The sequence below is a fragment of the Aphis gossypii genome, chromosome 3, assembly GCF_020184175.1.
Source record: "Aphis gossypii isolate Hap1 chromosome 3, ASM2018417v2, whole genome shotgun sequence".
NCBI lineage: Eukaryota > Metazoa > Arthropoda > Insecta > Hemiptera > Aphididae > Aphis > Aphis gossypii.
In genome coordinates this window covers 1822821-1837357 of record NC_065532.1, presented here as the reverse complement: position 1 = coordinate 1837357, position 14537 = coordinate 1822821, and the positions used below count along the sequence as shown (strand labels likewise).

The 14537-nt window shown below is 25.4% G+C and overlaps 1 protein-coding gene and 1 long non-coding RNA gene across 16 annotated transcripts in view; one reads left to right on the top strand and one right to left on the bottom strand.

Annotated features, from left to right (window-relative positions):
- LOC114127909 (uncharacterized) overlaps positions 1–14537 on the top strand; it is a 74146-nt gene that overhangs the window by 10045 nt on the left and 49564 nt on the right. For 6 of the 9 annotated variants that reach the window (XR_007604833.1, XR_007604834.1, XR_007604835.1 and 3 more), the window contains exon 2: positions 13304–13942. This is a non-coding gene — a long non-coding RNA (uncharacterized LOC114127909). The remainder of the gene's footprint in view (positions 1–13303; positions 13943–14537) is intronic. The other 3 variants (XR_007604831.1, XR_007604829.1, XR_007604828.1) reach the window with 3 other exon arrangements.
- LOC114127891 (cell adhesion molecule Dscam2) overlaps positions 1–14537 on the bottom strand; it is a 69633-nt gene that overhangs the window by 9442 nt on the left and 45654 nt on the right. For 6 of the 7 annotated variants that reach the window (XM_050203016.1, XM_050203017.1, XM_050203018.1 and 3 more), the window contains 15 exons: positions 7061–7127; positions 6533–6673; positions 6290–6469; positions 5876–6187; positions 5518–5817; positions 5162–5455; positions 4695–5102; positions 4466–4627; positions 4108–4401; positions 3917–4036; positions 2564–2737; positions 2303–2453; positions 1162–1310; positions 961–1092; positions 735–902 (listed from right to left, as the gene is read on the bottom strand). In XM_050203016.1, coding sequence (XP_050058973.1) covers positions 735–902; positions 961–1092; positions 1162–1310; positions 2303–2453; positions 2564–2737; positions 3917–4036; positions 4108–4401; positions 4466–4627; positions 4695–5102; positions 5162–5455; positions 5518–5817; positions 5876–6187; positions 6290–6469; positions 6533–6673; positions 7061–7115 — 3040 coding nt within the window. In that variant the 5' untranslated portion in view covers positions 7116–7127. Of the gene's footprint in view, positions 1–734; positions 903–960; positions 1093–1161; positions 1311–2302; positions 2454–2563; positions 2738–3916; positions 4037–4107; positions 4402–4465; positions 4628–4694; positions 5103–5161; positions 5456–5517; positions 5818–5875; positions 6188–6289; positions 6470–6532; positions 6674–7060; positions 7158–14537 lie in introns of those variants that run through there. The other variant, XM_050203013.1, reaches the window with a different exon arrangement.

The window sequence follows — 14537 nt, the reverse complement described above, 5'->3', positions numbered from 1 at the left end:
TAAAAAAAATAAGGTTGACGTCCCTCTAGTAAATTGTTGACAATTTATCGATTTTAATCTACGTAAGGCGTTTTGTGTAATTGGTTTCATTAAGCGTTTTTGCCAGAACTTCAACTCCCACAAATGTTTTCTCTAGTTAAATATTGTCTTTAACTGAATACAGATTTCCACTGTCTTCTATTTATACAAAAAATAATATGCTACGATTTGGTAAAGTTTGAGAATCGTTTCTTCATCTGCGTTAGTCACTGTCATAATATTGCTAATCCACTGCTTGATTATGGTCTTATTAACGAAATACTTGAATACAAGAATTTACTACGGCCTATATCAATATCATAAATTGTTTTGAGCATACAAAATAAACTATACACAGTGCACTTTAATTGAAAAAAAAGATTCTTCGTATTTAAGGATAGTTTGATTTTATTATATTATATGCTGATTTCACGAAGAATTAAAATATCTTAAAATTAAATATTCGTAGTATCGTACCAATCTTAAATACCTAGTATTATTCCAAAATCTGATAATTTAGGGAAAATAAAGTCAAGTTTAATAGTTTCATACAATCATTAATTTTGAATCACAAGAAAATAAAGTATAAGTACGTACGTTTATTAAATTTTTATTGATATATTACTCTATAGTCTTGGTCATTGATTTTAGTTTAACAGGTGCAATAACTTTACAAAGTAATTAAATATAAACATGTAATAAAAATTTAAAGTTACCTTCTTCTTGCGTAAAAGCTTGTGCTTCATCACTGGGCTCACTTAATCCAATGGCATTTTCTGCAATAACTCGAATATGGTAAGACGTTGCGGGTGTTAATCCCTCGATGGTTGTAATGGTTTGAGTACCAGCAATAATTACTTTTGCTGGGTCTGCTATCCATAAAGCTGATAAAATAAAGATTTTTTATGTCTATTTTGAAAATATCCTAAACAAATAACTTACATGCAACTAATTTGTATTGAACAATATAATTTAATATAACACTGTTTCCGTCGTATGGTTGATTCCATGTTATTTCCATTGACCGACTTTGTTGATTCAAAATTCTAATATCTTTTGGACTTTCAGGCGTCTCTGTTGAAATTATTGTTAATATAAACTAAACAAAACTATTTTTATTTACAACTAATATGAATCACATACCCTGCACTATCAATTCGATCGAGTTCTCATCTTGTCCGTAAAAATTACTTCCGGTACATTTAAAAAACCCTGTATCATGTCTATATACAGGTGATATTCCAAGCTCTGACATTATTCCATTATCTTTAGTTTGTTCTCTTATAGTAAACCTGGAGACAACCCCCCCAAAAATAAATCAAATCATAAGTATTTTTATTTCAAATAGTAGTTGAAAAATGTGAACGTTATATATTTTTTAAATCGTATTTTTTTTTTTTAGACATTAAATTATTAAGCCATAATTTTTTCAAAATTTATAATTTATAATGTCATTTAGAAGATATAGAATTATTAAGTATAAACTAATATTTATGACACTAAAAAGTTAACTTAATTCTATCTTAGAATAAATTATTTTTGAATCATTCGATATAATCAACATTAGTTATGGTTTTTATCATCTAAGAATAATTTCAGCTGGGCTCGTAACAAAAACAACTAGTGCGGGTTTTGGTTATAAATAAAGAAATACTATGATTGTCTATAGAGATTTAATTCCTTTTATTTTGGTTTTATAAAATTACTATTATTTTTAGGGTATTATTTAAAGAAAACAAAATGATATTAATTTTTTTAGAGATTTAATATAAAAATTGCATTGCAATGTAAAATAAATTTAAAATAATGAATGTATATAGTTAATTACATCTACCTGCATCTGATAATTATTAGATGTAGCTGTAAGTAATAGATGAACGAATAAACCATTATTAAAAGTTGTAATATATTATTTTAATAGATAAGAATGCACGTATCACTCGATATATTTTTATGAATTATATAGATATAATATATTAAAGCTGCCAGTTATGATTTTAATATATTACTAGTTCTAGATCTAAACTATATTCAAGTCTTATTTGAATTCGGGTTTCATTCATTATTTTGGTTAATAACGGCCTATATAACGGTTACATTATTCTATTGAATATAATTATTTTAAGTTACGATTGTATGGTTCTTTTTTTTTTCTTAAAAATAAATAATTAAATTTAGTTCTAATTTGAAATTAAACAATGCAATTATTCAACTTTGATGTATGTGTTAAATTCAAAATGTTTTGTATAAATCACTAATAATTAATGTATATAAATGCATTCACCTTCGATCTATGTCCTTTAAAATTGGCATATTAGTAGATCCTTTCCAAGATATTTGTAATGGCTTATCTCCCACAGCAATACACTGTATATGAGCATCATCATTAAGTTTAACTTGAATTTGCTTAGTTTTTTGTATAAACTTTACTGGAGCTAAGTATATGAAAAAAGAAAACTTTGTAAAACGTGATTTTACGTATTATTATGATACATATTCGTATCATATGTATATATGTCTTAAGAAAGTAAAAATTTGATTTTACCATTTATTTTTAATTGTATGACTTTGCTCAGTCCAGGACTAATATCATTTTTTGCTTCACACATATACTTCCCTTCATTAGCCTTACTAGTATGCAAAAACTCTAAAGTTCCGTTTCTAAAGAAATTTACATTGGGTTCGTATAAAAAGTCCTTATATTCATCAATTGAATCACCTAAAATATAAAATAAAAAAATATGTTATTCAATTTTAGAATTAAACGTACAAGGCTATATTCTACAACATATAGTGTAGCTAGATATTTTGACAATACTAGATAAAGTTTATTGTATTCGGTTCTGCTGATGTTTGTCTATAAGCTCATCATACTCGTATAATTAAATGTTATGTTTGTCATTATGTTGTTATCTTTCCTACATTTTTTAATATTTAAATAACTTAATTTGTTTCGTTTTTTTTTTAATGTTTTTAATATCTGATATGTCTGATATAAGACTCCTTCTCTCTACGCGCTTGCTTAAATAGAAGTGTAGTTTACTCATGTATTATATTATACGAGTAAGTTCTCTTTGATCATATTATGTTGCCTTTGTTGATTTGAATAAAAATAAATATAAATTATCTCTTGTTTTACTTACTCCTGCTACCAATAATATATTTCGTGTATGATTAAAATAATACTCATTTCTAGTATACATAGGTAGTATATTATAGATTTTAAAAAGTGTATTGTTGATATTCTATAATTAATGTATACGGCTCATGATAGATTCGCAAAACCTAATCAAATTAATATATGGAGTATGTACGTATAAATAAAATATACAACATAAAATGGTAAAAATACGTATTCGTTGTTCTTTTAGTAGTATAAGTAAATTTACTTTTATAATTATATTATATTTTATTTTGGATGAATGACCAATTATGATTATTTTTTTTTAATTTCTTATAACTTCACAATAATATTATTATAGTCTATTCTATTTTTCACAAGTGTTCAAATTAATGTAGGTATTGATACATTTTACGCTTAGTCGTCGTAGGACCATTATTGTCGAAATATCAGACTCAATGCCGGCGGAAGGCATGCACAGGGCGGCAATTTTTTTAGAATTTTAGGGGCGGCATTGTATATAAATAAAAATATATAAATTATATAAGGGCGGCATATTATAGGTAATTCAGTAATTAGCATAGGGCAGCGAAAAACCTAGCGCCGGCACTGATCAGACTATACTTAACAAGATAGGTGTTACTAAATAAAATTTCTTACTAAACACCCAAAATAATAATTGAGAATTTAATTTTCTTTTAATAAAATACATTTAAATTTCACTAATTATGATAAATAAGAATAAATTATAATACTAAAATAATGTAAAATATCTACCAAACGATTTCTTCCAAACTACCATCGGCGTAGGATAACCTTCTGCCTGACAATGTAACATGCATGGATAGCCCATAACCACATTGGTGTCTTCAGGTTCAACTGTCCATTTTGGAGGAACTAAACCCATTAATCGTTATGTATTTTAAATAAAATGCCTTTTAAATACAATTTGAATTTATATTTTTTACCGTTAACTGTTAGGGGTACGGTAAATTTCTCTTCTCCTGCTAAATTTGTTGCTATACACGTATAGTTTCCTGCATGTTCAGCAGTAATGCGATCTATAATTAACGATGACGAATACTCATCATGATTTCTTGTAGCTGTTCCCACTCCTAAGCCATTGTTTACTCCATCCCCATCTTTTGTCCAAGTAAACATTACAGGAAGGTCACCTTCGACAATTTGACATGAAATTGCTGCACGCATACCTTCAGCTAAAAGATTAGTCATGGGGGGAATTGGTAAAATTTTCGGCCGAACTGAAAAATTAATCATAAAAACAGTGAGTTTATATAAAATTGAACTGTGTGATATAATTAATACTTAAAACTTGAATTTCGACATCTCTCCTTGAAGAATGACCGTGATGATTTTTTGCTTGACAAGTATAAGTACCAGCATCAGTTTGCCGTTGAACTTGTTCTATTGTTAGAGTTCCATTACTGTAAACTTTTTGACGGAGATTAACTGGTAATGTTAATCCGTCTAAAAATAAATATTAAAATAAAAATATAATTGACAATTTAAAATTATTTTCTACTTTATTCCTTACCCCGTTCCCAATTAATTGATTCAATCGGATAACCTGCTACAGGACACTTAACTATAAGCTGTTTTCCAGCTACAACATGAACACTTGGCATTTCCCTTACGAAAGGAACTCCGTAAACATTTATCCTGGAAGAATGTGAAACATGTGCGATTTCATTATGTGCTGTACATGTGTACTCTCCACCATCTTCCACTTTCAATGAAGATATGTTAACATGGGCGATAACATCATCATGTGCAGTAACATACTGGCCCACCAAAATTCTATTCGATTCTGGTATTGGAAATCCATCTAAAGTCCAAGTGAACTGTGGAAGAGGGTTTCCTGATGCTACGCATTTTAATGATAAAGAAGGCCCCGGTTGTAAAGTTTGCTCGGTAAACCAATATACAAGTTCAGGTCCAATATCTATTAATTCACGATTCAAATGAAATGAAATTTTATCATATCTTATTTATTTTATTTACCTCCAAGTAGTAATTGAGTATTATCATGAGCCATATCCCAATCATTTGTTCCAAAACATTGGTACATTCCTTGATCATCTTTATTCAATGGTGATAACATCAATACTTGCTTATGTAGTGATGATGTCACACGCACTCTACCATTTAATTGCATTAAGGGTTGTCCATTTTTATACCACATTATTCTATTGATTGGATGCCCATTTACTGTACATACAAACTGAACTGACTTTGTAGGATCTAAGAGTGAGGAACCAACTACTTTTTGTGGTAGTATATTCACTGAAAGGGGTTCTTAAAAAAATTAACTCCAATTAATTTTTTTAGTATGATTTATAAAAAAAAATGTAGTTTACCAGTGACAAAAACGGTATGATGAACTGTTTCTTCGCCAACACTATTATTTGATATGCAAACATATTTTCCATCATCATCTAAACGAATTTTTTCGATTTTGAGAAGACCAGGAATGGGTACTGATAAACGTGGATCATGCGCTAAGGCTTTAAGTACGTCTCCATTTTCCCTATACCATCTATAAGTTGGTATAGGGAATCCTTGAGATAAACAAGATAGTATAAGATCTTCTCCCACTTTAACTTGTTTTCTACTATCGGTTTCCACAACAACTCTTGGTCGTTGGTTTTCAGTAGGGTCTGAAATAACTTTTAATAAGTATCGATAAAAACGTTAAAAAAAAAAATATTAAATTACCATTCACAGTGATATGTCCAGGAAACGAACTAGCTTTGGTTTCACCAGTTAACTTATGCACAGTTCTACAAGTATAACTTTTAAATCCATCGCTAGAATCAACATTGTTAATATATAAATCGCCATTTCCTAGTACCAAATATTTTCCACCAGAATCAACATTAGGATAAAAGTGAATTATATCATCCTGTGTCCACGACGTTACCATTACATAGTTAGAAGCATGTGCAGAAACATGGCATCGCAATAGCGCAGTATTTCCAATACTGACATACTCGGCATAAACTTGAACATCATAATTTTGATTCATGACTAAAATTTAAGTTTATTTTTATTAAAATAATTCCTAACTTTAGAGGCATCAAAATGTACAGTAATAATGAATAATTTAAAAAAATAACTTTATGATCATACCAGCATTAATATGAACTGCTCCACTTATGATTTGACCAACTGCATTACTAGCTTTACATCTGTATTGTGCACTGTGTACATCGTGCATGTAAGAACTTGGGCCAAAACTAAGAAATATTAAACTACCGTTCTGATGTACTACTCTGATTTTTGGTATTGTCATAACCCTTGTTCCGTCCTCTGAAATGTATACAATTTTATACAATTAATAACAAATATTGTTTGGATATGACACAATCATACCTAAGTACCATTGTACTTGTGGAGTAGGATTCCCAAATGCAGTACAATCGATTTTGATACCAGTATCGTTGGAAAACTGGACGTTGAATGGTGGTACTAGACGAAATGCTGGTCCTATTAATTCGTTATTTGCCTGACATACTGTAAATACATTATTTTATAAATATAAATTGTATTTTTGAACGAAATAAGAATATTATGAATGTAAGACGTTAAATTGTTAGAATTTGTTGATGTCTAAAACCATCTATAGCGATTTGTGATGTTTCTTAATTGATTGTACTATGTTGGTCGACAGAAACGACTTTTGGATTGAAAAAGGATGTTCAGACGTTGATGAGGTCCCAAAGAAATTTACTGTGGGTAATTTCCTGTCAATAAAACTGCAACCGTGGAAATTCCACCGCAGAATATTGATTAATGTTTAAAGTAATTAACGTTAGGCTAGTCTAGTTATCCCGTTCAGTTTGGATCTCATTAGTATGGAAATAATAATTTATATAGATTATACTATGACAGACTACTTACATGATAAAAGGATGGTGAAGGTATAGTAACTGACATGTAGGCACACAGACTTCATTATCAATCCATTCTGAAATGTAAACATTGTTAAAATGCATAGTAATTGAAAAACACATTCATATATAGCAAACTACGCGAAGATTTAACATATTTCACGTTCATTACACGTGTATCACGATGCTCGGTTTTAAATTGTTTTGGAATCAAATTACAATATTTATACTCATGGTCCGTGCAAACAATATATTTGTAAAGTAATATACGTAGATTTTTGTTAATTTTTTTTTAATAGATTTGGCTCATAACTATTAAACGTAATTAATAATTATATTGAGTATATATTTACATGAGGTATATTTAGTTTTATGATTTAGGTATTCGTAATATAATAGTTAGACATATAATAACCAAAGCTGTAACAATTAAAGAAATAAAATAATAATATTTTAATATTTATAAAAATAATATTATTAATTATATTTGTATACATGTACACAAAATACGACTTTTAAGCCTCCACAATTAAATAAAAAGATACCTAATTAATAATTTTTAGTACCCAAGTCACTAAATTTTTATTTATTAATTAATTTCTTGTTTTTGTTCAAAATAATATTGGAAAATAATTTTTAATTGAATTTATTTAATATGTGTTTAATTCTCTAACTTATAATCTAAAATTAATTATGCATTGTTAGAAATGAATAATAGGTATATCAGTATATGAATTTAAGTACAATTTATTTAATTTTACATGAAATGTTTCGATTCATTTTTACTTGATTAAATGAAAACAGCTTTTAAATCAATAGAATTATAAACATCAGATATAAATTTAATTCATTTTTATCATTTAATTTTTGTTTGATGTACCTAGATTTGAAAATATAAAATCAAATAATATGTTTGCGATTTGCTTATAATAAATTATCCAACAATCATTACTCATTAGTTACTATTATAGTTTTATTTAGATTTAGTAGTTATATTAATATTATTGATTTATTTCATCAGTATAAAACTGTAACATATATTTTTAATATTTAACCTATTCAAATTGAACGTCATACTTAATCATTATTTTTACAACTTAGATAACATGTTGTTTTCTTTAACAAAATTAAATTAAAAATATAAGCCATTTCATTCATTTTAAATTATTTATATAATTATAATAGGGAATCATTGGTGTTATTCAAATGGGAACCTAATTCATATTTGTAATACTCTTAGATCTAATTTATAATGATTGATTTGCAGTCCGTTTCATACGTAGATACAATATGGTATACATTTAAATAATAAAAAAATTGTAAATTATAACTATTAAAAATAGGCAAATCTTATTAATAGATATAATATGCAATTAATTTGTAAACAAAAATAATGTTCTATTCTAAGTGATATGGAACAAAAAATAAAATAAAAATGATATTTAATTTAAATTAGAAGATTTTATATTGTTATTATACGTAAATATATAATAATATATTATTATTTGTTTAAACGCCAATTTAAGGCTTAAGCAATATATAATAATATACAATATGTTACAAAAAACAAACATAAATTAGACTTGATTTAATATTAACATAAGCTGTAAAAATAATTAGAAAATAAATACAGGTATATATTGGGAGTTCATAACAATTTCTTTAAGGTTATTTAGTTTTTTATAAGTATTATATCGATATTAATTTATTAAATTATTATATTCATTCCAGATACGGTCCATTTTAAATGGTATTAACAGTATTTTGTGTATATCGTAGGTACATGTAATATTTTCTAGAACTGTATGTAATTAGTTCCATTAATTTCAATGTAATATTAATGTTTCATATATAAGTAAAGCTTACTAAAAATGTTGGTCCTAAACATTAGATATAGAATAAAAGAATATTTTATGGCTTATTATTTCACGGAAATGAGATAATACTATATGTTGTGGTAACTGATCAAATATTATTGCTATAAATCTGTGATAAAGCAATGTTGTATAACAATGATCTATATTATAAATATTTTATTCAACTAATTTAGCAGTTAGTTATTAAAAAGTCGTAGTTTTTTTATAGTCTTTGAAAAACCACAATTATTAATTAATTTAAAAAAACTCGTATAAACAAAAAAATATTTATAGTCTAGCACTCGAACAAACAGAAATACAGATTACAAAATCAAAATAATTAGTCTGACTAGTCATAAAATGTATTGTATATGTATATAAACAATATTAATAGTAAACGTCGGCATCATATATAGTTTAATAATAATATATTATTTTATATTTCATAGTATTTGATCAAACATTTTTGAAAAATATATAAAACTAATAAATACGAATTAAAAAAGTATCTCTTAGTAGTTAATAACTAATTCATGATACAAAATTTATTAAATAAAGTAAATAAATATATTTTATTTAGTTTTAAATGAATTTGATGGATACAGCCATCACACTATGTGTGTATACACTATACACACATTTATCACAGTAAAAACATTAAAAAGATAAACGACAATGAATATTTCAAATTAATTTTTAACTTAAATTTATAAAATGTAACTTGTATTTTATATTTGTCTTACACTGTTCTCGTTTATATTGTATGAGTTTATCACTGTTTAAAATTATTATTCACTATAAATAACGGAAGTTATTTTATTTTTAAGTCTCAAAATGTAATAATTTAAAAAATTATTTCCATATATGTACGTTATATTTCATTATATTCGAAAATTATTCAGTACATTTTCAATAAAAGTATATAAATACAATAACGCTACAAGCTAATACCATTACATTTTTGTAAATATCTGATGAACAAATCTAAAACTTTAAACTATAACAAATAACTGTTGTAAAATAAAATATATGTACCTATGTAATAACTAATAACTAATAAGTATAATTTATACTTAATCTTTATAATATATTAATTTAAAAAAAAATTTATTTTAAGAATATCCTTCAAAATAATATCAATATCTGCTATCTAGATTATGAACACAACTTAAACATTAATTGGAAAGTTGAGACTAGCATTTTTATTTCAATATATTAAATTCAAGCCGATGAAATAAATTAATTTTTGACTCTATGAATGATTTTTCAATTCATTCATGTATGACTTAATTAAACTTTCCAATAAAAGAAACCATAAAATAAACAAATACAGAATGTTGATAAAATTATATTAATTAACTATTAAAATTCAATTTGTATAAAAAATATTGAAATGTAAAAAAGGTTATTTAATGTTTCCCGGAACTATGTTAACTGGTAAATTAGCATTCTATAAATATTAAAATAATGTAATTATTTTATTTTAACCATATCTGTTTTATTAGTGTATTTTTTTTAACTAACAATTCTAAATTATTATTCATACGATTGATTCGACATGTTTCAATCATATTATATTTGTCGAGTCTACATTTTTTATAAGGTTAAAAATTTACTATTTACTACTTCATAATTTTACTTATTTATTAATTTAAAAATATAAAATTTTAATGTTGAGTATTAATAATTAAATTCTTTTAAAAGAAATTTTCATCTGAGAATTTTCCAATAAAATAAATTTGAGTTAGGTTTCGAATTTTATTAGCAATCACACATTTGAGACAATACAAATTTGTTTAGTTTTTAAAGTTTTTATCAAGGATTAACAACTATAATGATAAAAAATGTTTAAATTAATTGTAAGATTTAATATAAATTTAAAGGCTTAGTTGTTGTTTAGTGTTAATTATCATATTTGAAATGTTTAAATATTTCGTTCTAAATAATATAATTAATGATCAGTGATTGCCATCACTAATATAATAATAAATTGTATTAAATGTATACCGTTATGTACTATTGTATTAGGAACAATGCTATTTAATTCATATAAAATATAACTTAATTAATTTTCGTTTCTAATAAGTCTAGCAACTAACAATAATTGGCTGTAATATTATAATTTAATTAAGAAATTCGTGAATCTAAAAAGTAACATAAAAAAATTTATCTTTATGTTAATTAAACGATCGGAAAATGGTCCAGAGTATAGTTTATCAATTATGATTAACTTTTAACTCACTATATTTCTCAGATTAGTCTGTGTTAAAAACTCGGGAGCTACCCCCGTTTGGTTCACAATGGAAACGAATTTGATAAGAATGGCCCAGAAACACTGATAATGGTTACCTTTGAGGAAAGTTTCTATACTGTATTGAGTATCTTGTGAACAGTGCCCTGACCAATTTGTATAGCTATGAGGGGATAAAAGTTATAAATCAACTATAAAAATTACCTTTCCTACTGTTGTTAATCTATTTAAATTCATATATATTTTAAATACTTTACAAATATAAGTATAATGTTTTCCATTAATTTGATAAATAACAAAATCGAGTTATAAGGTATAATTAATATTTAATATTATGTTGTTTTCAATACTAATACCTAAAATGTTTTTTATATTATATATTATCTGACAAGTAAAGTATTTTATTAAATTAAATTTTGTACTTATTATGTTATATTTATCGTGAGTTCTATTTACTTATCAATCAATTTTAGCATTTATAACAAGACATTATTATGAATCGTGTTCAAAAAACTAAACACGTAAAACATTTTATGTTTAAAATTGTTTCAAATCATATTCAAAAGTACTTACTACTTATGTTTGATATTTTATTGAGGGATTATTTCTGAAATATTCGAAAGCAATCTAAATACGTTATTAAAAATATGAAAATCGCTCTGCTGAATATACTATAGATTGTATCGAGTTCACTATATGATTTAGTTGGTAGATATAATTAAGGATGTGTTAAATTTTAATCTCGATTTTATCCAATGATAGAGTATTGCATATAATGCAAAACGTTTTTTCAGAGATTTATATTTGTAATGACATTTAAATGCTATTAGTAATATATTTTTCTTTAAGTAACATATTAGGTTGAAATAATTCTCGACAAAACAAATAAAATAAACGCATTATTATAATTTATAAAATAATAATTAATAATTATAATAGTATTTCAAATAGATAACTATTATAACCTAAGTAAATAAAAATATACCGTTAATAGTGTGAAAGGTTTTGTGGTACAAATAATAAATAACTTAAAATTTTAAAAATTTCGTTGTGTGTGTAGTGAATATATTATTATTTACTACATCTATATTAGATGAAATGGCAAAAAGTATGAGTATGAGTATAATAACTGAAATCATTATTATATTGTTGAAATGGTTATCTTCCCGTTTAAGTAAATTTTAAATGGTTCAGGTTACCTCATTGAGATCTCGTATTCAAATTATATTTTTGTACCTATAGATTGTAAATATCTTTTTCTAAGAAAAAATAAATTCAATAAAAAATATTTGATTATGTATTTTCAATACTATTAAATTGTTATAAGAATATAAAGCTTACGAGAAATTTATTTTTTAAATTACTCGAAACATGCAATGTGAATTGCTTTTCTTGAATGAATATAAAAATTATGATCAATATTTATAAAAGAAAAAAAATACAGAAATAAGAAAATTTGATATGCCTATAAATAATTGAAAATCAGTTTAAATATTTTAAAAATGTCATTAAGTATATGGAAAATATAATTTAAGTTCAAATAAAAGTTGAATTTTTCAAGGTGTTATGATAAAAATATCAAATGAGAATAATAAAAATCTTCGAGATAACTTGTATTATTAAACGTTTGAGTTTTGAATGTGTACATTAACATTATAATTAAATAAAATATATTCTTTGTATTCATAATTTATGAAAAATATTTTATTACTAGAAAAAGCCGTCGAAGGTATTGAAATTTAAAAAAAAAATGTATTTTAACTACAAAATAATTAACGTATTTTTGTAATTATGACGCATTTTGTAAAAATGTTTAACTTTAAACTATTATAAAAATTAGATTATGTATTTTAATTCCTGTAAAAATAACTTATGATAAACCTTGTAATAAATTTTCAAACTTTTTTGATCCCAAACATTAATGTTTTTATACTTAAGTAAATCGAAAAAAAACTAAAATATAGTCGGAAATTTCATTTATCTATAAATATTATAAAAAAAACTAAAATAATTTGAAATACTTCATGTTTAGAAACTGCTCATATAAATGTGTAATGAAATATAAGTCTCTACATATTTTTTATTTCTTTAATGTTTTTTTTTTGTGTACTTTAATGAATGTTTATTTTTACGTTTTTGTTTGTAGTTGTTGGCTCAGATTTATGATTTGAAGCTAATCTTAAGATTCCACGCTATATGGATTCCTTGATGTTAGGTGTGCTTTTCCCTTGTAAACTGGGCCGTCGCCGAAAGAGTAGGCGTGACGTGGACGGGTTTGCCCGGTACAACCCGTCTGTGGTTGGTTGCAACTTTTATTATAAGCAGTTTTGTTTGTTCGGACATGTGCCCGTTGGACTGTACGTCAGGAGAAATTTGGTCAGGCTGATACAAATTCTCACGTATGACATACTGAAATGTACCAGCAAACAAGGTGAAAGTTAGGTTTATTTTGTTTTTATTTTAATTTTATTTTTTTTGTCTATAGGCCACTGAACGATGGGTGTTGTTTTTGTTTAACATGATTTTCGGTGAATGTGATATGGGGACTAATTCTTCCGACTGGTTTTCGTTAAACAACTTGTCCGTGATTATAGAACTGTCTCGGACACAGCCCTGGAGACTGTCCATTTCAGGGAATGTGTCACCTGAAGATGTTTTGATTCAATTTGGTTTCAACGCACTGACGCTTAGATCCCCAACCAAGATGAAATATTCCTCAGAGGAAGAGATAGTGTTAAGCCACCTTATAATGACCGGTGATGAGGTGCTTAACACAGCACCTTAGGTATTAAGAATTTTTAGCTTTTTATTATAAATAAAGTACCAACTAAATTAAATTTGCTACCTTTCAATTTTAATGATCGAATAATATTGTAAAACTATTGTTTTCAACAATTATGAAATTCCAGTTGAGCAGTTTTTAAAAATTAAAATTATATTATTTTAATTAACGAATTGAATTTTATGTATTGGCCTAAAATACATTAACATCCACACATATTCAATTCCAATATCATAAAAAAATTTAATTATTATTATTTATAAAACAAATATTGATATAATTTTTTTATTTTTTATGCATTTTTAATAAGGTATTTTATATTGCACAAATAATCTACTCGTTTTACGCTGTATGTGTTTTTATTATACAGTAATTTGTTTAAATTTATACTATAGCTGTAATACTAACTACAACTACGGTCTGCATAAGAAAAATATATTTATTAATACTAGGTATTATATTACTATAATTAATCACTTTTGTGTTTGGAATACAAATCTGAAAATGTTCTTATTGATTTTGAGTTCTGAAAAAATCTTAAATCGTACAAACTAATAATCACATGTAGGAAGAACTTAACTAAATTAAATCAAATATC